This window comes from Telopea speciosissima, chromosome 8, assembly GCF_018873765.1.
Source record: "Telopea speciosissima isolate NSW1024214 ecotype Mountain lineage chromosome 8, Tspe_v1, whole genome shotgun sequence".
Lineage (NCBI taxonomy): Eukaryota > Viridiplantae > Streptophyta > Magnoliopsida > Proteales > Proteaceae > Telopea > Telopea speciosissima.
In genome coordinates, this window is record NC_057923.1 from 13,964,023 (window position 1) to 13,985,825 (window position 21,803).

General features: G+C 38.3%; 3 protein-coding genes across 3 annotated transcripts; 1 reads left to right on the top strand and 2 right to left on the bottom strand.

The window, feature by feature from the left end:
- The first annotated feature begins 621 nt into the window (after positions 1 to 621).
- Positions 622 to 6,526, top strand: LOC122672683 (protein DEHYDRATION-INDUCED 19 homolog 5-like). Its single transcript, XM_043870153.1, has 5 exons — positions 622 to 802; positions 1,304 to 1,446; positions 2,125 to 2,202; positions 2,298 to 2,536; positions 6,381 to 6,526. The coding sequence occupies exons 1-5, from the start codon at positions 724 to 726 to the stop codon at positions 6,484 to 6,486; spliced, it is 645 nt and encodes a 214-aa protein (XP_043726088.1). The 5' UTR covers positions 622 to 723; the 3' UTR covers positions 6,487 to 6,526.
- A 547-nt stretch (positions 6,527 to 7,073) lies between these two features.
- LOC122672684 lies at positions 7,074 to 8,103 on the bottom strand. The gene is made up of 2 exons (XM_043870154.1): positions 7,729 to 8,103; positions 7,074 to 7,232 (listed from the first exon to the last, which is right to left on the bottom strand). The coding sequence occupies exons 1-2, from the start codon at positions 8,101 to 8,103 to the stop codon at positions 7,074 to 7,076; spliced, it is 534 nt and encodes a 177-aa protein (XP_043726089.1).
- Positions 8,104 to 10,703: 2,600 nt separating this feature from the next.
- LOC122672680 lies at positions 10,704 to 20,067 on the bottom strand. The gene is made up of 15 exons (XM_043870149.1): positions 20,017 to 20,067; positions 18,610 to 18,819; positions 18,410 to 18,521; positions 18,129 to 18,290; positions 13,893 to 13,997; positions 12,762 to 12,845; positions 12,560 to 12,675; positions 12,322 to 12,423; positions 12,130 to 12,243; positions 11,971 to 12,027; positions 11,773 to 11,839; positions 11,618 to 11,671; positions 11,437 to 11,511; positions 11,320 to 11,355; positions 10,704 to 10,977 (listed from the first exon to the last, which is right to left on the bottom strand). The coding sequence occupies exons 2-15, from the start codon at positions 18,627 to 18,629 to the stop codon at positions 10,867 to 10,869; spliced, it is 1,215 nt and encodes a 404-aa protein (XP_043726084.1). The 5' UTR covers positions 18,630 to 18,819; positions 20,017 to 20,067; the 3' UTR covers positions 10,704 to 10,866.
- Positions 20,068 to 21,803: the final 1,736 nt, after the last annotated feature.

Sequence of the window (21,803 nt, forward strand, 5' to 3'; positions counted from 1 at the left end):
CTTAGATTTTTATCTTCCAAAATATAGTGATCACCGTTGGATGCACTTTGAGAAGATGAAAATCCATTCGCAATCCAATCCAATTGGTTATGATCGGTGAGAAATCGATAAGAAAGGATGGATGAGGACATATCCTAAATACCTAACCCTAGTTTTTTGAAGGTTATGATTAAGACATGATACTAAAGATCGTACCGTGTACGATGTGCCACGTAGTCATTTTAATAAAATAATAGATATAGTAATAATTTTTTTGAAAAAGTCCTAGTCACCCTTTCTTATTGCATGGAAGTGATTGAAATATAAAAAGTAAACGTGTGAATGTGAGATGTAGTCTGTCAGTCTTCGATAAGTCTTTAAGTCATTAATTATTAAAGAATTCTTTCTCCAAAAAACAAGTCTTCCAAAGCTTTGAAACCGAAAGAATCCCAATGCGGTGTGCGATAATAATTGCACTGTTCTCTAAAACCCGTGCGGCCACGTGTCGCTCAATCTGTATTTTTTTTTTGTGTGGGTCTGGAAAGCTTTTATTGAGAAAAGAGTCGCTGAGAAGGAAGTGGGAACAAGTGGGGAGAGAGAGAGAGAGAGAATTAGCCTTTTAAGGACTTCAGAGCAACAACTTGGGCAGAAGAAGTGGAGACTGGCACTGAGAGTGAGAGTCTTCAAGTCGTCGGAGAAGATTAACAAACAAGGTCGCTCGATTATCCCCTACAAGTAGAAGCCATGGATGTCGATTTCTGGACTTCTAGGGTTCAATCCGCCAATCACCTCACTGCTATGCAAGCTGCTAGACTTAACTTTGGTACACAGATAACCACTTAATTTCTCTTTCTCATCTCTCATCTCTCTCCCATGCCTCTTGGGTTTCCTTTCTGAACTTTCCTTTTCCCGGAATTTAAATATTCTTTTATTGGGGGATTTTGGAATTAATATCCAATTTTGTTGACTTTGGTTTTGGTTTTTTCTTTATCATTCATTGAGACTTTGAGGTTACTGGTTGTTAGGTGATATGATGTTCTATTGGGTACTTTAGTTTTTAGTCAACAGTTAGTTTAACTGATCAAACTGCTCTGTCTTGAAAAAAATTTTGCGGTCTCCCACCCCCCCCCTCTTCGGCGGCGGGGGCGGTGATGGGGGGGGGGGGGGGGGAGAATTATTCTTTGACAATGTCTTAATATGGCTGGGCAAAGCTTTAGTATGAAGTTTATTGATTATGCCCTTGGGTCACCAATTTTTTTTTTTTTTTGGTGGCATTTTAAACTTGGATCACCATGTCCACTACTGTTTTTCTGATGCCCAACAGAAAACCATTTGAGCTTGGATGATTATGAAGGAGATGATGACATAAGGGCTTGCTTCCCCTGCCCCTTCTGTTATGTGGAAATAGAAGTTCCGGTGCTTTGTGCCCATCTACAAGAAGAGCATTGCTTTGATGTAAAAAATGCGGTAAGTATGATGGTATTCGTTACTTGTTTTTAGTAGGGTTCTTCTTTTCTTCATTGATTTTCTTCAAATTGGATATCAAATTCCTTTGTTTTTGTAATTCCTGCCCAATGAATAAACTGGTTGGCATGGGGAGCCTATATTTTCAGAATTAATCATTTGGCATGTTACTAGCCTAGCAAGCATTACCGGCACCGCCACCCCCTATCCTCCATCCCCCCCAACCACCACCCCCCCCCCCCAAAAAAAAAAAAAAAAAAGGGGGGGAGAAAGAAGAACTGGCAGAAGTGCATTATGAAATTACTTATAATGTGGTATCATGATATAGAGGTTCTTATATAGATGCTTCTGGGAAATCGAATGGTGATGTAAGTGCCAATAAATTATGCATGTATAGGTCCTTTTCATTTTGGCCTCCTAAGAAGGGCGTACCCAGTGCTCGAGGCTCCAGCCACTGCGGGGTCTGGGTGGGCCTTCGTGCAACGGTAAGGTTGTAATGACTTCTGTAATTTGTCAGTTCTAATTCATGGTTGTTTTAGTTGAGAATTCTCCATTGAGCCTCATACTGTTCTCTTTTTTATCTCCAACATTTTTCTAAAATCAATTTTTGTCGCAGAAGTTCGGTTTATTTGTAATATGGACCTGCAATTTCGTAAATCATTTTTGTTTTGCTATTTTCAGGTATGCCCTCTATGTGCAGCCAATTTAGGCAAGGACATGATTGGGCATTTTACATTGCAGCATGCACATATGTTAAAGGTATAATTCACATTTTTGGGATCAATAATTGGAAGGTTATGACTCCCTCGAGCTGAAGTTTACATTTCTAATCTCCTTGGGTGTTGTCTTTGCAGAGGAGAAAACCTCAAAGATCAGGCCTATGGACTAGTAGTTCATCAATGCTTGGAAAAGAACTACAAGAACTGAACGCCTTTCTTGGTGCCACTTCTACAATTGGTAGGGGAAGCGCAACCGACTCCACACCTGATCCACTGCTCTCACCATTTCTATGCAGTATTGTTCTTTCAGACACCAAAGATGGTCAAGATACACACTCCAAAAATGATCTGCCAGCTTCATCTGACATTAAAAGGTATTATTCTTCTATCAATTGACTGATCCTCAGAAGGAACTACATATATTAAAGTTAATATTATTAAGCACAAAACCTTCAGGCAAGGCCTGTTCTGGAAAATAGTCCAATACTTGGCAGATCAGGTGGGCCTATAGTTTGTGGATGGGGAGACCCCTAGGTCTTCTGCTTCCATGTCAAGTTTCAGCCCAATGGAGTTCACTAAGTGGCAAATAAAGCTTTGAAAATATAGGGAGTGCGGAAGAGTGCATGGACATACATGGAGGGTTGTAAAATACAAGGATAGATGGACATGCATGGGGGTCTTTTGATTGATTTTGAGTCTTATATTTGACACGTGGCTAATCCATAAGATCTACAACTGATCCAACGGTCATAGGCCGTGATGAGTTTTTTTCATTATTATAATTATTATGACTTTACTTCTACAGTTTAACATTAAATTCATATGCTCCTGCATCAAAGATAATTTATGGACTGTGAACTAGTGGTATTTTGACTCAAACTCAGGTATATTAATAGTGAAATGTTCATTTTGGAGTATATGTCACCCACCTAGAAATTTGAGTGTTATTTACATATTTTGGAACATTAAATCAACTAAATCAGTAGAGAACTTATATCAGTTTGGGAACTAGCGATTCACCCATGATATGCTTATTTCATGAATATGAAGTTTGCCTGCACACAATTTCATTCAAAATAAATGGGTTGTACACATGGTGAATCTTATTTTTTAGAGTATCCAGAAACATATTCAAACCATTTTGCTGTACTTCTAAAAGTCACCTGTTAATTGATTTGATTGTCCTTTTATACTTATTATTTCATCAGGGCAGATTCTAAGCATTTGTTGTAGTGGTTTAAAAGTTTGTTAGAATCATATGGTTAAGTAAATTTTGGAAATTTTCTTGTTTCCCTATCAGTTGCAAGTAGATTTTATTAACACACAAAAAATAAAATAAAATAAAATAAAGGACAGAACAGATGTGCACAACAGATGATCCTCACATTAAGACAACAGAAGAAAGACGAAGAAATAGCAAAAACTACAGGGGAAAATGATCCCTTGATGCAATAAAACTCTAATTTTAGCTACAAACCACATTTTTGGAAATACCATTTGTGCCATGTTCCCAGTGTAATATGCCAGTTCATATGATGATGGCATGTCATTTTGTAACCATTAACTCCAGAGTACTGCATCGAATATATTTTGGTTGGATTGCTCTAAAGTGAGAATGTAAAAACATGCATAGAAAATCGATCAGATTCCTATGGAGTTGGATGTGCACCTAACACTTCAGACTATTGGAGAAATGGATAGTGCCATCTCCCTTCAATGAATACAACATGGAGCAAATATGGTAATCTGAAAGAGGAATGGTATTAGGCTATTTGTGGTAGTCCAGCTTCTGGAGAGAGAGCTTCTATTCATGTGTCTCCTGGTCAATGGTATAAAGCTTTGTCAAGCTTAAAACAGTCCAAGCAAACCTATGTATGGATAGTAATAAGGATAAGCCATCTGAATCATACCCTTTTCATTGGGTGTGTAGGATAATGGGAGAAAGATTCAATAAAGGAGAGGTTATTCCACTGCATTAGAAGCCTTCACAGAAGACTCTTGAGTTCTCAATATTGTTCTAATTGCAAAGTATTTTACTGATTTGAAATTAGAAGTGGAATTCCTGGCTTTGTTTATGCAATTTATTTGGGAAAAGCTAATGATCACATAAATTGGGATCTTATGATCTTCGTCAGGGAGATTAGGTGATCACATGAGATGGAAAAATTGGATGCATGCTGCTATTATTTGGACTTGCTGTCCATGCAATTGGGGTGCCTCGATCCCGTATAACCTCTTAATTTCCCTCTAGTTGCTGAAATGTTTAGTAGACTTGCAGCAAAAGCCTGAGGAAGGGGCTTTACTGGAAGTGATCATATCAAATCAATGGAAGACAATCTGCTGGTGGTGGGTTTCAGATCTAAAAAATCAGAGAAGGAAGGTGGTTATGACTCTATACTCATTAGTTGATATCACTTGGTGGAAATATTGAGAAAAATACAAAATAATGAGGTGGTAATGGCTTGAGAACTTGTTTATTAAAGAGCATAACTGGGTCCTACAACAGCCCTTAACTTTAAAAAATCTATACAAACTAGATAATTGGAAACATTCTGAATGATAATTTATGGACATAAGTGCAGTAGTAGGATATGGACTCTCATGCTGTTGTCATCATAACAACTTGGAAGTGCCCAAGGCTTTTAAGTGGTGAACTTGCTGAGCCTCTTGGAAGGCTCTAGTTGACTGCAATGGTCAATAAACAAGAATCTGGTTCTTAAACAGAGTGGGTAATTTTGGTAAAATGTTAAAGGCCTGCTACATTGCAAGTCCTGGTATATCATGGCTTCAAACATCTTGTAAAATATTGCCCCTCTAGATATGGTTGTTTTGTTGTATTTCACTTCTTATTCTGTGGATCAGCTCATAAAGGTTATTATGTATGTTTTGTTGTATTTCACTTCTTATTCTGTGGATCAGCTCATAAAGGTTATTATGTATCTTCCTAATACGTGTCTGCTTTGAATGAGAAATGCCAAATCGATGGAGGACATCTTACTTCAATGCCCTTATGGTTAATGCACTGGGTTGTTCCCACTTATTTTCCTTTCTTTTTTACGTATTGGGTCTTCCAAAAGGCCTTTACTGAAGATCTACTTGAGTGGTTATCAAAGCATCACATAAAAGAAATGTAAAAAGATTTGGGCACCATCTCCAGTGGCTGTAACCTGGTCAATGGGGATAACCATGAATCACCCGACTTTCTGATGGATGCAGGGAGGCAGCTTAGATATGCCTTCTAAATCAAGAGATCACATGTCTGTGTGAGTTTCTGATGGTAAATACTTCAGGGCATTAGTCGTGGTTGATACCTGTGGCTAACAGATTAATGGTTTGGGCAACATTCTTTAATCCCTTGTTAGCCAGCCTCGTATAGTACAATAACCTCCTGCTAGTTCATCCTATGGATATGTTTTCCTTCCAGGGTTCTGTATACTCCTTAGTCCTTTCCAAACCTAAATGTTTGAATAACTAGGTGGTTTCACAATACTGACATGATGAATTTGAATAGGAATTTCATATTAAAAAAAAAACCCTAGTTGGTCAAATGTTTACTTTTATTGCCAGGAAGCAGAAGCCAATGCTACTAACTCATCTACTGGTGAGGACAAGGGTTGAACTACCTGTCTTCTCTCAAGGCTCCTCTGCACAAGTCTCTCTATTATACCATAATCACTCTCTTGACATTTTATCAAATTCCTTCTATTTAAGTTACTGACCTAGTAGGAGGTTAGGCCTGACCTGCTGGTCAATCTTTTAAGGACTTCTGTAATTTTTTGGCTTGACATTTGCTTGGGTTTAAAGAACACCTAAATGCTAATATATTTAGTTGGGCAGACATTCATCAAATTGCATGCCTATAATTGTTGCCAATGTTGTTCCACCAATATTGGAATGGTTGGACTTTGAGGGATGGAAACCCATCATTTTCCATAATTGAGGATTATGGGCACGGGTGATAGTACAAAGCTCCTTGTTGTGAATGAAAGTATATTTATCTCTTGTTTCTAAACACCCCCCCCCAAAAAAAATGTAAGCTTTATTGCTTTGAGAATCTATGTATATGGTTTTTCAAATTTTGTTTTGTCATAATAGTAGTTTATGGTAAGAAATTGAAACTAATTAGGAAAAAATTATTGTCATGCCAAAGAATTTGTTCAATAATGTTATAAGACTGATTTTGTGGGAGTTGGTATTTGATTCTTTGTATTGGTGCAGCATGGAGCCGCCTTCTACATCAGATGATGCTCCAGAACAAGACTATAGAGAAAGGAACCAGAGGGCTGAGTTCTTTCAGCAGTTGATCCTATCAACCATTTTCTGAGGCATTATTATATTTTACCTGTGAAATGGAGTTTTGAATTGAGTGGAAGGTCTTTGCCTCTCATCAGATCAGACCATGGACGAGGAGACTGGTGCAAGCTTTTCAGGAACCTACGTACTACATAGCTGCTAATTCTATTCTGCGAATTTGCTCTTCTTTTTCTTCAATGTTTAGTAATAGCAGATGCGTTTGCATCACAAGTTCACAACATGTCCTCCTTTGTAGTTGTTTAGGCAAATGTATATCCTTATGTGTATTTGTAATAGTCTGAACAAGAAAGGCAGAACTTATTTTTCAGTCTTAACCCTGTTTCAGTTTTCATTGTTAATTGGTTCCATGCTTTCTCATACAGACTGTTTCCAGCCTCGAACCTGTGACAACTTCGCCACAATGGAACAACCTTACCGTTGCACTAAGACCCGATCTCAAATTTCCATCAGAGCACATAAAATGAAAAAAAAAAAATTTATATCGGGTCTGTTTGTATAGTTTTGATTCGGATCCGATAAAGGATTTGCAATACACAGCTTAAGAGGGAAGATTTCCTTGCCAAAAATACTACCTAGTAGCAATCAACAGGAGAGATTTCAGTCATCAGAGAGAGAAGCCACGAGGGCACTAGGGGTGGCCCATATGGGAAGGTCGATGAAGGACTGCTTTACTCGTTCCTCTTCCGCCTTACACAAGGTTTCCACAGTTTCACAAAGGTTTGAAAGGTCCTGAACAATGGCTTCCTGCGCTTTCGCATGCAACATTCAAATCTTAAATCAGTTACTCTATTATTCTTCTCTTTTAGACTTTAGAGGGGACTCGACTCAAGAGTATGTGAATAAAGACTATAGATAATCGACATTTTCCTTTTTCGCCCAAAATTCTTATGCTTAAGCATCTGTAACAGCTTCCAAGGTCTACTGTTCATACCCAATTCTTAAAGGAAAGAATGAAGATTCAGTCATGTTTCCTGGACATCTCAGGCGTTAGTGTATATCAGTTTATCTGCGAAAGCTCTCTGCGTGCTCCCATATCAAAGGGCAAGCACAGAGGACCTACAACTGTAAAAGATCTTTCTTATACCGTTCTGTAATTAAGGGAAGAAAAAGGAAAATAAACATCGCCGGGGAGGGGGGGGGGGGGGTTTGTTTCTGCGGGAAATTTTTTTTTTTCTTTTCTTTAGGGAGGGTGTGTTAAACTCGAAACTCGAAACCCTAAGGCAAGTAGGGAAATGAGGAGGAGGAAGGTAACCTGTAAGACTAGGTCATCGATTAATTGGCGGCAACTGGAATCCAATTCCGGAGGCGGTAGCTTAGCAGACTCCGTGGCGGAGGACGACGATGGAGGAGAAGGAAACGGTTGAGGTTGGGCCCTAGTATCCATGGCCTGGAGTGTGTGGGACATACGTTGCCACTGATCGATCTCATTCTGGTACTGTTCCTTCAACTTTAAAAGCGCCCTCTTCTTCCGTTCCCTAAGCTGTCTCTGCTCTGCCTCCGGATCCGAAGTCGGTGGTGCGGTAGCAGCGGCGCTCAAGTCTTGCCTTCTCTTCCTCCTCTTGTAAACGAAATCGCCATCGTTGCACAACTCCCATTCTTCTTCTTCCTCCCAACCCACAGACTCCATGTCTGAGAAAAGCCAACCGCAAATTCGAATTACCCACCACTACTCTTTTCAGTAGGTAGTGTGATACTACTGCTTACTCGTCAAACAATTAAGGGCTTTTTCATCATGGTGGAGACAAGGTCTCGGGAGGGTCAAATGTACACAACTTTATCTCTCTTTCGAGAGTCTGTTTTCAGGATTTTAATCCATGATCAAGCGTTCAACAAATGAGCACTTAACCAATGCGCCAAGCATGACCTTTCAGAAATGATTCCGAAGTTTGTATTAGTATATTTTTTCTACACTCCTATGTATCGAATCGTTCTGTCACACTTCATTGGTGCATTTCCCCTTTTCTGTTTGGTGTATTCCCTTTGCTATTGTCTTGACATATGAGCACGAGTCAAGAGATATAAAGGTATATCGTCTATCTATCCATAGATGTTTGGATTCAATTTGATCTAACACGTGATAATTATTGGCATTTAAAGTGCACTTATGGGAAAAGTTTCTACTATGGGCATGTGAGAATTATGTTTAAAACAAAATCAAATCAGCTCTTTTTCCCAAGTAAAATCGGGTGGGCTACAGGATGGCAAAGAGCAAGAGAATTAGGAGCCATAACCGTGAACATCTGGATTGACTGTTAGAGTATGGTTAATTGGTTGAAGCAGAGTAAGGGGAACTCGTTGTTAGAATTTTTACTCTCCTTTTGGATAGTATATTGAGGCATGTGTTCTAAAATAAAGTAGGGAAAAGATAGTCAGAGCCCATTAGTTAGCTCTTAGGGCGAGAGCTGGAAAATTAAGGCTTCGCTTTCATTTTTTTCTATTTCACCAAAAAAAAAACAAAATTCAGGCTAAAGTGCTTCTTCTTGATTATAGTTCTTTCACACTCGAGCAATGATAGGAAAAAACGTCTCAAACACTTTGAATATGTTGAAACGCCAAGAGAAGCTCACTCAATCTTTCTCTTAGGGTTTCTCAAATCCTAAATCAAAAACTCACAAGAAGAGAGAGAGAGATGGAGGGACTAGGGAGGGAGGAGGGAGGGTTGCGAGAGACGTTCATGCATCTTTCCAGTCTTCCTCTTTCTTAAATAGCAAATCCAACTAATGTGTGTTTCCTAATTGAGTGTGATTGAGGTTCTTAACCTCATCATGTCATGTGTCCTTCTCTTTTGATAGTTTTTTATTCCTAACTTGCTACTAGAAGGGAAGAGGTAGAATCGCAACAGGATATATGTACTCTTCTTTTAAATTTCCCAAAAAAGTAGTGAATTCTGTGTTGAGTATCTCTTTCATTTATGATATGACACTACAAATCTAGTGCATCAATATATAATCTAAAAAACATCAACCATTGGTGCACCAAATCCCGAAATGTGTTACTGCAATGACTAGGACCTCTCATGTCAATGGGACCAACCAAACTATTCCAAACAGAATCTCGTTCCTCAACAACTAGCAGTAACACATGCGATACTCTCACGTGATTATGGTCAATCAATACACACATCATATATATTCACATTTGTGCCCTAAAATTACTATTCTTAAAAGCACATGATGTGACGATCGTCTGATTAGGGTGTCTAGCCCAAACATTTTAAGTAAAAACCTAAGGATAATCAAAGCCCGTTAATTATATATCACGCATAAAAATAATCAAATTTATTAAAATAATAAAATTCAGGTTTGAGGGGCAAATATTTTTAACATCTGCCATGAGCACATCTTGAATATTTCAAATATTCTGATCCTTGCTCGATTCCTCCTGTGATCTTTTATATCCCATTTGTATGATTGACAAAAATGGATCAGATAGGAGAAGTTATGGACCCCACATGTAATGAGATTAAATTACAAGAAAAAAACGATGGTAAACAATGAAATTTCAAAATTTTCTTATTTTAATGTGTAATGAAGTTCTGGGTTTTCTTCCTCCTCATTATGTCTGGTGAAGTATAACACCACTATCTGCCACATGATAGTACATGGGTTAGCCCATGTGATAGACGACCAGGGTCAAGCATCTCATTGGTACAACTTTAACTTAAAATGAATAAAAGAAATAATAAAATTGCAAAAGATATCATTGTGCATTTTTTATTCATCTCCATTTGATGACATTTTGCTAATTTTACTAAAACTTTGAATCAGAGTTTCGCCAACTTTCCTTGCTTATTTTTGAACTGAAATTTGGCCATTGAAATTCATGTGAGGTTCTATATCACATGGACTAACCCATGTGTTGCCAAATAGCAAATAGTGATCAAACTTTATATTTCACCAAGCATAGTGACACTTAGAAGAACCCTAAAGTTCTGCACTCCACATGTAATAAAATCTTTCCCTCCCTTCCCCACAAAATCCTATCCAAAGCCTCAGGCATCTTTCCTCCCACCACTTCTTTCCTTTGATCAACAGCCTTGCCTACGATGTGAAGTTCTGCATCGCCCCAGCCATTTCATAATTGTGCAAGAACATGGGCAAGGATAGAAAAGAGAGGCTAATTTCATTCAAAAAAAAAAAAAGGAGCAGGGTTACATTTACAACTTATAGTCGCAACCATGCTGGAGAGGCTGCATTTACAACTTAAAAGTTGCAACCATGCCTAACCTGAACTTAAAAAGAAATAGTTATTGTGAAAATCTTCTCTACAAACTCGAATGGTTTACTTCTATTTCTTTCTAAATCAAGCAAAGGTAGTTGTAACGCCTAAGCTAAACATCAGTGATGGTTGTACAGTAGATCTATGTTTCTGTTGTCATCCTCACCCACCCCTAACGAGTCGACTTGGGCGGTTCAATTCCCATTTCCTTATAATATGCATTCTCTGCTTGTGTCAGTCGACCTTGAAACATTGTCCACTCTTTTCTACACCTTTCCCTCACCTGAAAGAGCCATAAAAAACTCCCCAATGTTAGAACATAAACAAATGACCGAGTTTCCTTTCACCCACAGTGAAGAAAAAACCTCTTAATCCATGAGATCTGATCCTCCGATTGGATTAGGAATGGGTATTTCAGATCTTCATAAATAAGGGGGTGAGAGCTAATGATGACATTCACTATTCCAGGAGTCCAATCATTGTATCAAATCACCTTGGATGAAGAGGTTCTCACTTCACGCTGGGTAGCAAAAAAATTTATCCTAAAACAAATAAATAAAGTCCACCAAATATCGGATGGTTTGACAGGAGTGACTTGCACATTCAGAAAGAATGCATAACATACCCCTTCCCATGGAGCCCTCCCATCGTGCGACTGCCCCTGCAAAAAGAGTAAACAGATCGAAAGTTTCATTACAAACCTCAAAATGAAGAGCCTCATAGTTTCTTCTCACAATCTTACCTGGTTACCAAGCGACGGAACAGTCTGATGAACTATCCACTGAGCATCTACAACTCCTATTTTCTCATATGCAGGCTATTACGAGAAATATGAAAGGCAAAGCACAAGTTAATGAGAAGCAATAAAATTAAAATTAATAATTCAATGCACAAAAAGATATGCAGGAAAGTGGATCACTGACATCTACACATTTTCTAAGAGCAAAATCAAGGCCCCATCCATGAACCAAGTCGTTCTGCAGCAAAATTCAATAAGGCATTTTGAGTAATGACTCTTTCTAGGGAATCATGAACTGACAAAAGCTATATGTTAACAGAATGTCAAAATGCTTCATGCCTGAATCATATGCCACACACAGCGCCACGCATCTCGAGAGAACACAGTCGCCATGATCTCAACAAATCTGCACAAGTATGAATTGATAAAGTTTATTATTTTAATGGATAGCTGATTCCCCCCACCCTTTTTTGTGGGGGGGGCGGGGGGAGGGGAAGATTCAAATGCTAAAGCAATAAAAAGTAGGTCTTTTCATACGCTGCACAGGGTGGCAAATGTGGGTCTGAACACCAACCCGGTCTCTCTTCTGTTTGTCTGGTACAAGTAAAATAGAAGAATGTAAACCCCAAGCATCTTAACAAACAGAAAATGAAGGTGGAGAGCAGTGATATGCTAGGAAGGATATTTTATTCTTACTTGTGAACTTCACTGTCGCCCCTTCTCTTTGTCATCTGCCATGTTAACCCTCTATTCGGCTCTAACCCAGGCTGTGAAATCTCTAAACCATGCTTCTTAACCAATTTTATGTATCTGGAATTGGGATAAACGAAAAAAGACTCAGTCCCTCGGTCAGAAAGCAATAACATGAAAATTATGTCTAACACTCACTCTTCTGCATCAAAATGCTCAACTCCTAGATCTTCATCCCAGATAAATATGTAGTCATATGCCGCAACAATGTCTGGATGCAAAAAGCGTTTGGCATACCACCTTCAACCATTTTCGAAGGATATCAGGCATTTAAATCGAAAAGAATGAAGCACCACATAGAGACATGATTTAAGCATGGGTAATCTACCAGTACTCAAATTGGAACTAGAATTCTGGAGTAGTGGCAGTTCCTTACCATTTAGTTTGCTTTAGTACACTAACATGGATAGCCCGCTTCGACCATTCAAACTCATCCCATTCGGTAGTCCGTCCATCATAGTGAAATAGCATAATAGTAAAGTTCTCTGAAAACTGAAGGAGAAGCACAATTAACAGACAAACAATGGAGATAGAGAGAGAGACAGACGGAGAAAGCGAGCTGGAAAGCCCAGTCTCACCTTTTTAACAGCAGCATCAATATTTGTTTTCTGATCATAACCAACAGTGAAGGTTACAAGATACTTCGGCTTGATGGTTAGGTCCTGCAAGTGTCAACTTGATCAGTCCACTGAAGGTTCCAAATTAAGACTTGAAGCTTCAAGAGTTAAATATCACAGAAACTATCAATTCTATATGTCAATACAAGTAATTACCAATGACGTTAAGTTTGAGATGACCAAAGTGGACCAGACATTTATTTCGTAACGGATTTTTGTCTGGACCTGTACTAACTGAAATTCTAGTAATCTTCTAGCATGCTTTAAAAGTTAAATGGGAACAAAATTATTAGATGGTAGAGGGTGATTTAACTTGGTTATTGGTTGGATGCTGCAGGGCAGAGTACAGCCATGTCCATGGCAATTTTCCAATTTCTCAAGAGGATCCAAGACATATCATCTTCAATGCTGCTCTCTTTCCATTGGACTCTGCAATTGGCAAATGACTTGCAAGCAAGGGCACAAGGAGAGTTTATTGGGACTAATTTTGCTTTGTAGCTACAATCAGATTGTGTTTTGTTACTTTGTGGTTTGTATTGGTTAGTGGTTTTGGATTTGGGTTGGTTATTGAGTAGGCATCCTGTTGTTTTACTATAGGAATTTCTTTTTCTTTATCAATAACAGATAAATTATTGATTTTAAAAGGCACTGGAGTTGCAGTAAGTTTTTTCCATCCAATGTTTCTATATAAGCATGTTTACTGCCAGTCCTTTTGCTTCATTAAGAAGTCTTACTCTGTGCCTAGCGCTCATGCTTCCCTTAAACTAAATACTTGTTTTCTGTGCTATGGCCAGAATTCATTGTATAACAAGCATACAAGGACACTTCCTCCCTCTTTCCTCCCATTCACACTTAGCATTTGGTATTTGCCTTGTAAAAAGTAATCAGAAGACCATAACAATACAAGAAGACAAGTCCCTTAGCATAGATTGTCACAGCTGACTTAAATAACAACCAGAAAAGCAGTGTACATGTATTTCTTAACCAGAACTTCAATTTGACTGCAAACTAGATTCTCTGAAAAACAGAATATGCTGTATAAAATCCACATATTACATCGTTCAGATAGAGACTACAGTAGAAGATACAGACCTCACTAGGCTTACCCCACAATCTGTGTAGGTAGAAGTCAGACTCAGCTGCAACAATGCCTGGTGGTAGTCTTTCTGCACCACGCGGATTCGTTGGAACCCATATCTAAATACAAGATCACCAGGTAGGAGCAAAAGTCGGCAGAGAAAATGTAAAAGGACAAACACTAATTAGTTTTCTTGATGAATGTACTACATTAAGCAGGCATGCTACTGAACACATGAAAGATTATATGTTAAAAATGGTCCTACACGGGTCAGGATTCACTCCAAACACCTTTGATCAATGTTATAGAAACGATTTTGCATCCCTTCTTTTAAGAAAGAAACTAGAAGAAAATAATTTAAATTGATGCCAGATACACATTCTTGGGCAATCCCAGCGGATTCCAAAAGCATGGATTTTCATCTGCAGTGATGTTTTCCACAAAGCACAGCTATAAAGGCCACAAAATGGTCCCTGATGTGGTGAAAGCCAAGTCAAGCTCCATTCTCAGCAATAAGGAAATGAAGGGCAATTTTGGAGCAGGAATAGTTCCCACAATCCCACAATGTTCCCAGTTGGAAATCCCTCTGCTGGGAATGGGAACAATGGGAACTATGCCAGGGGAAGTTCCAAAAAACTACAAAGTGCAGCATCCAACTGGTCAATACAGAGGGAGAAATTCTCAAGGATATTTGAAGACAAACGAGCTAGAGCTGAAGTGGTGACTGAAAAGTTGTACAGCATGCTCGTGAGTACTCAATTAAGATCCAACTTTAACTTGTGTTAAAGAGAGCTACACTGATTATTTTCAATGAGATTTTTGCACTATAGCAGCTTAGTTGGCTGCTCATTCGTCTTGATGATCATGCACTTCCTGTACCTGCTTTTACCTCTTTTCTACAAGTAAAATTTCTCACTTTACCCATCAAACAAAAAATATTCCTCCCCTGCCCCTTCTCTTTTATCGTATGCAAGGTATAGGGAAGTAATCAACTGCAATATTTTCATACGTACAAGCTAGAATTTCAATTATAAGCTTTCGAGGCTATGCCAATTCACAAAGTAATATGTTGCATAAATCATCACATACGAACACCTGAACTCATGAACTCAGAACCCTGAGCAGATTAATAATTAGAACAGTTTGATCTATTACCAACGCTACTCAATAACCGTCCAAAGTCATACGCTACTGCATCATTATTAGAAGCTTCCAATCCCCCCCCCCCCCAACCAAAAAAAAAAAAAGGAAGAAGAAAGCCACTTCTACCGTCTTGAGAAGATCTAAAGAACTGATTCTGATGAATTTCTATAGCCATAATCTAGAGCAGTGCAGAAGTCAGATGGCAATCAAAAGGAGGTTGCATCATAAAACTGCAATACTGCACACTGTCAAACCCCTAAAACTCAGAAATTTTAAGTGAGAGCGGATCAATGAGGACCTTGTTTTTCTATCAAAAATAGTCAGCAGATTGAAAACTTTAAAAATCATATTCACCCTAAAAAAAATGAATTCAATTCATAGCAAAATCCTAGCTGCTGGGCCAAGTGGAATCCCTTTGTGATTCTGCAGGAGAATTCCATTCCATTCTTTTTCTTATCAACTTTCCCTGGTAGCCTATTGCCTATCAGAATTCCCAGCCAGAGAGGTAAGCCGGAAATCATCTGAGGAACAGAGGCAGAAACATATTAAAACCCCGGCTATGGTAATTATTGTTAAATATTATAAAGTGATGGGGGAGTCTTAGCGGTAAGGTGAGGGGGAGTGTTTGATGTTGAGTTATTGTCTTGCTTTAAGTTATTGAGTCAGTCATTGAGTCATTGTTAAAGAGGGGGGACCTTGGTGCAACGGTAAGGTTGCTCCATTGTGACCAAGTGATCACTGGTTCAAGTCTCAGGAAACAGCATCTCTGTGAAGCAGAAGTAAGGCTGCATAAATTATGACCCTCCCCAGACCTTGCAGTGGCGGAAGCCTCGTGCATTGGGTACGTTCTTTATCGAGTCATTGTTAGTTACTTTAAGCTGTCTATGTCTTTATTTGTAATTAGACTCTTACTTGGTTTCCTATTCTTGGTAGGTTTCCTAAACATAATATATATTTGTGACTAGACCACAATGGTAAGATTCTTAACTCTATCATAGTCTAGGATTCTCTCCCCTTTTCCCTATCGACATCTCTCTGGTTCACTTCTTCTATTCTCCTCTTCTCATAGTTCGAGAACTCGCGAGATCTCGCCGAGTTTCTCGGTTTTTCGAAATCCTGAGACGAGATGGGGGTCGAGTCAGCTCTTCTTTCTTTCTCCTTCTCTTCTTCTTCTTTAAAGATTCTGGTTCTATTTGATTTTACTACATGGTATCAGAGCTATGAAGAAGAAAAAGAGGAAAAAAAATGCTATGAACCCCTAGTTGGAAATATAAAAGCTAGGGTTTCTTATTTTTTTATGAAGACTGATCATGCTCTTTGTTACTGTTGTTCCGACTATTATTGCTTTTTCCCTCTCTCTCTCTCTCACACACACACACACACACAAACAGATTATGTTTATCAGGTTATGAGTTGGGTGGTAGTTGCAGCCCACATTATCAGTTTCAATCTCCTTTGCCCATGCTCCTTTCTTCCTGATATTTGGTACGTCAGGTGTTCCCTTTAGGGCGATACAGCTTTCTAAGTCTGGGATTAATCCCTTGTGGGAACTAAGAGTTCTATACCCAAGTTCAGATCAGAGTGATAAATTTCCACTTGAGTTGATTTCTGTGGTTTCTGTTTGTGGTATTTGAGAGGACTATGAATGAGGATCTTAATCCTAAAATCTCAAATCCAAAGAAGTTGTATTGAAGGGAGATATCTCTTCCGTTTTGAATCTGAGTTGAGTCATAGTCTAGTAAGTAATTTTTATTAGTCAAGCCTTCAAGACTTGTTTATTTACTTTGGTTTTGGTTATAATTTAACTCTAAGTAGGTTTCTTAGTTAAATATTAGTGAGCCTAGGCCACGATACGAGTATTCTGAATCCTGTCGTGGCTCTAGGACTTTCCCCTTTCTTCTCCACCGTAATCTCTCTCCTTACTACTCCTTCTCTTCTTTTTCTTCTTCTTCCTTCCTCTCGCAGGTACTGGTTTCAGATCTTGTTTTGCTACATGGTATCAGATCCTGGTTTCAAGCTTAGAATCATACTTTGATGTTGAGTTATTGTCTTGCTTTAATTTATTGAGTCAGTCATTGTTAGTTAATTTGAGTTGTCTATGTTTTTATTTGTAATTAGACTCTAAGTAGGTTTCCTACTCTAGGTAGGAATCCTAAACATAGTATATATTGTGGGACTAGACCATGATAGGTAAGATTCTAAACTGAATCGTGGTCTAGGATTCTCTCCACTTTTACCTATTGACATCTCTCTCTGGTTCTCTTCTTCTCTTCTCCTCTTCTTTCTTTCTCCTTCTCGTATTCTTCTTTGTAGATTCTGGTTCTATTTGATTTTTCTACAATTATCATGACCCTAGAAATTTATGTGCAAAAAAGCAAGGGTGAACGCTGAGGGAGGGAGATGGGAAAAAACATCATGGTACTACTCTTAGCACCTTTGTACCCTTATAAGGCTTCGAACTTAATGCAGACAACATAACTCTACAACCAAATGACACAAAAACATTTAAAAAAAAATCCTTTTAACGTTTGTAAACAGGGCCATAACCCATCGCAAGTCTTACCTCACAGGTTTGTCGGAGGGATGGATTGGAGATTGTTCCCCAACCCTGGTCCACCAACCCCATCCCTTCACCTAAAGCAGGCTGCGCTTTTTAACCATCGCACAATATCTTCTTGCATCATTAAAATAATTTTTAAATACTAGAGAAAGTTAGGGAAAGGAATACATTACAGTAGAAAATATCATAGTTCCATACTTTCAACTGTTGGGGTTAAATTTTCCCTGATAAATGGGTCTTTAAGATATTCCCTCTGAAAATAGATACTTGTCCATCAAAAGGATATTGAGCAGTCAAACAGCAGGTACTTCCTACTCATAAGCACAGAATGGAAGATAACAATACAAGGTTTTGTCTCTTTTTATTTTCTTTCATTTTTTAATATGTAATCATGTAAGAGTGATAACAAGAATGAGCCTGTCATTTGAAGCATACATTTGCATGGGAGCAGAGATAATCAAGCAGTTCCATTGCATCACAACCACAAGCCAGGGAATAATCTTATAATCACCTTAGATTAACCACCAGAGAGAGAGAGAGAGAGTACCTTTGAAGTGTCATTCAAGTTTTGAGCATGTGCTGAGCTGCTTCTATCACCCTTCACAGAAGCCCATGCTCGGTGCAAAAATGTCTGGGATGAAAGCCCTGAATTCCTGTCTTCAATGTATGTGAGATCAATGGACGGTAACAGGCTGGATGGGAAGTTCAGCTGCCAAAATCCGAACACATGACAAAACATTACCCTCCCTTTTGATCAACGTCAGCACATGATATATATAAGAAGTGGAATTTATATCACTAGAAAAGACGATAAGCAAATTCATGTACCTTGGCCAATGAAATAGTGGGAAAGCATACTCCTATCAAGAATCCAAATACCACTCCAATAAAAGTCGTAATGATAAGCCTCATAGTCTCATTTGGATTTCTTACAATTCCACTACACCAACAAATAAGCCAAACATGGAATAAGATAGAGTTGCTTTCACTTCCAAAAGAATATAAAAAAGAAGACGTTGGATCTGAACCTGCGTGCGAAGATTCCCATTTTAGTCTCTATCTTCTGACCCTAGTACTTTTTTGGACGAATACACTCTACAAGCTCTATAATCAGAACAATAGAAGCTACAACGCAGCAACCAAGAATTTTTCCGCATTGCTTAGTAAGACTGTTGTTGTGAATGGTCCAAAACACTGGTATTCATGAGGATTAATGAAATGAACAAAGAAGAAAGGACCTGAAGTAATAAAAAAACTATGAGAACAGGCGTCATTTAAGATCGATACTTTTGTAGTTGAAACTAAAATAGTAATGAACTTTGCCATACAATTAAAAAGCATAACTAGCCAAATAGGAGAGCAATGAAACATTTTAACTATTAGCAAAAACGCAGATTGAAAAATACAGACAGCTAGAAACTGAAATATTTGTGCCAACCTTTAACTATTAGACTATGAATGCACTCAAAAGCTGAAAATTTTAGCCATGTTCAGTCTCAATAAGAATTGAATGTGGCCACCAAAGAAGAATTAATCAGAAGCATTTTTAATAGATTAGAAGATAACAACAACCTGAAGAAGGTATGGACATCCAGTTATCTCCCTCCCCATTCCCTAGAGGAAAAGAAAAAACCAGTTGGGTCACCAATTCCTGTAAGAAACTAAATGTCTCTGGCAGTTGATACAATAAAATCTCAGGTTGGTTTGACCCCTCACTGGAACATCTTCACCATCCATACAAGATACTCGAAGTTAACCCAGAAGATGCATATCACACTGCTTTCACCAAAGTACTTACATCTATTTAAGGAAAAACCCAACAGCCTTTAAACCTAATACGACCTGTATGAGTAATTCTATCGAAGCTACCATGTGCACCAGCCTTAGCACCCTGCGAGTGTAACTCTAAGCAACCGTTTAATATCCTTTTTTTAAAGAAATTCAATTCCTGAACTAGCAACTGCTTGAGCAAGCAACCACGTGAGCACGTACAGCCCAACCCCACCCAAAAAATAAAAGAAATCAACAGAAAACAGAAAAAGAAAAACTTTAAATTGACTTATTATCATAGAACACGATTCCCAGTAAACCTATTAAAACAAACAGCTGTACAAACTTACCAACAAAGGTACTGAATGCAAGAATTTGAGACTTAAAACTAACAATAAGAATACCAAGTTGAACACAGAGAATTCTTGTGTGAAACAGAAGGATCTCGAGGGGGGGAAGTGGAAGGAATAGAAAGAAATTGAAGTTTAAAAACAAATACATATGTTAATTATACGCAACATAAGCATCACTAAATGCTGCAGTAGAAAGAGATCTACCTTTGTAAGAAAAACGAAATAAATCTAATTAGGAAAACAGAAAGTCAGAAGTCTGAACCCATTTATAAAAAACCCTAAGAAGGAATAAAGAAGTGCAAGATTACTTACATGAGCCAGAGGAATCGAGCCTGCAAACTCACGATAAACACTCGGAGGCCCCTCAGTAAGTATAAGTGGAGCAACTCCAACTCCCCAACTTCGTGACCAGTCTTTTTTTTTTTTTTTTTTTTAAGACCTCGAGAAACAAAGTGAAAGTCCCATCTCTCTCTGTCTCTCTCTGTCTCTCTCTGGTGGATGAGAGAAGAAACAGAGAATATAGCTTCTGCGGGATAAAAATTTAAGGAAAAAAGTTTTCTCCTGAAATTTTCCTTTTCTTTGAATACAGAAGAAGAAACCTTCGATGAGAGAGAAAGAGGACTGAAATTTCCTTTTTGAATTTTTCTTTGCCTTCTGAAAATTTTGGTATGAAATCTGCTACCCTTTTTTTCAGCTTTTTTTTTTTTTTTTTTTTTTTACTCTCTGTCTTTTTTTAACTTTTGTGAGAGTACCACGACGACCATCACCATATTACCTTTAAATCCTTTAAAGTTTATAGTCCTTTTAATTTAAAAATAAAATTAAGAAAAATCAATTATCAAACTCACGCGGTATGTCGGGTTAAGTACCGTTGGTTACGTTGTTGTTTGGGTTGGCCGGTTTCTGATTTTAATTCAGATATAATAATCCTTTATTATTTCTTTAATTACGAATGATGACGCCATCACTAACTAATAAACCTTCTTCAGAAGTTCAAATAAGAGAGGCGGTGACTGGTGACTGGTGACTTGGTGAGAGCCACATCACCAACTTCTTAATCTTCTTTGATTGATTACTACCTGTGGATTCGGGTATGGGGAGTCCGAATCCACTGGTCCATGATGGTCACGTTATATCAACAACTTAGACAACCATCATGGATCATGTATTATGCGCATCTAAATATCCATTTTCATCTACCACTCATATATATATATAATAGATTAGATAGATAATATAGAATAATATATTTGACCAACCAACGTGTACCACGTAGTTGTTGGAAAGTGAGGTCCATTGATGAACATGGGATGAACCATGCCCCATGTATATCATGTATAATATTGAGGGTGTCAATTGATCGGTTCAGCTCATGGTTTGAGGAATCGATATTGGATCCGTTGGATGGGCGGATGATCGTATACGACTTTCTCCCGATATTTTTTTATTCCGTTTCATTCTTGTTTAACCAACCATATATTGATCAACAAATGGAGAAAGACCAAGTTTCTATGGGATCAATTCGAATGAACTTGGGTCGAGTCAGATGAATTTTGAATCAAACCCTCTTCCTCTATCATTGGAGACCGATACCAATTCCAGGCCAATCGATCTGAACAACTGGTTTAGGTTGTGTTTTTGACACCATGATTCAGGATGTTCTTGGGCCTAGCTAGGCCATCACTTGGAGATGTGATGAGATGAAACTAGTGTTTTATTTAAATAGTTGGGAGGAGGGTTGAGGGTTCTACCTGGTACGAGGAACAACAACATATCATCAAATTAATTAATATTCACTGTATGTATGTATTTATTATGCCTTGCATAGTTGCACTGGTGCACGTTCTTCAACACACTTTAATTTTTATGTTTTTTTATTTTTTTTTTAATATTTACCGTCGAAATTCCATACATACAATTCAGATGTATTTTCCTGACATTCTCTCTCTCTCTCTCTCTATGGAGGCCGGTCATTGGCAGTCGAATTTTTATCCGCTGTTGTAACTGCAGAGTTGCTGTGCGCATCATGCGGTGCAACAGCAGCCATGTGTGCACAGCAGATCCTATTGTGCACACATGGTCGTTGATGCACCGCACGA

Excerpts from the sequence above, each read along its gene's own strand:
- LOC122672683 (XM_043870153.1), top strand. The coding sequence starts at position 724 with ATGGATGTCGATTTCTGGACTTCTAGGGTTCAATCCGCCAATCACCTC. Across the intron at positions 1,447-2,124 it reads GCTTTGATGTAAAAAATGCG|GTATGCCCTCTATGTGCAGC; the intron begins GTAAGTATGATG and ends TGCTATTTTCAG. Across the intron at positions 2,203-2,297 it reads AGCATGCACATATGTTAAAG|AGGAGAAAACCTCAAAGATC; the intron begins GTATAATTCACA and ends TTGTCTTTGCAG.
- LOC122672684 (XM_043870154.1), bottom strand. The coding sequence starts at position 8,103 with ATGGAGTCTGTGGGTTGGGAGGAAGAAGAAGAATGGGAGTTGTGCAAC. Across the intron at positions 7,233-7,728 it reads TCGATGACCTAGTCTTACAG|GCGAAAGCGCAGGAAGCCAT; the intron begins GTTACCTTCCTC and ends TGAATGTTGCAT.
- LOC122672680 (XM_043870149.1), bottom strand. The coding sequence starts at position 18,629 with ATGGGAATCTTCGCACGCAG. Across the intron at positions 11,840-11,970 it reads CATTTGCCACCCTGTGCAGC|ATTTGTTGAGATCATGGCGA; the intron begins GTATGAAAAGAC and ends ATACTTGTGCAG. Across the intron at positions 11,672-11,772 it reads GTGTGTGGCATATGATTCAG|AACGACTTGGTTCATGGATG; the intron begins GCATGAAGCATT and ends ATTTTGCTGCAG.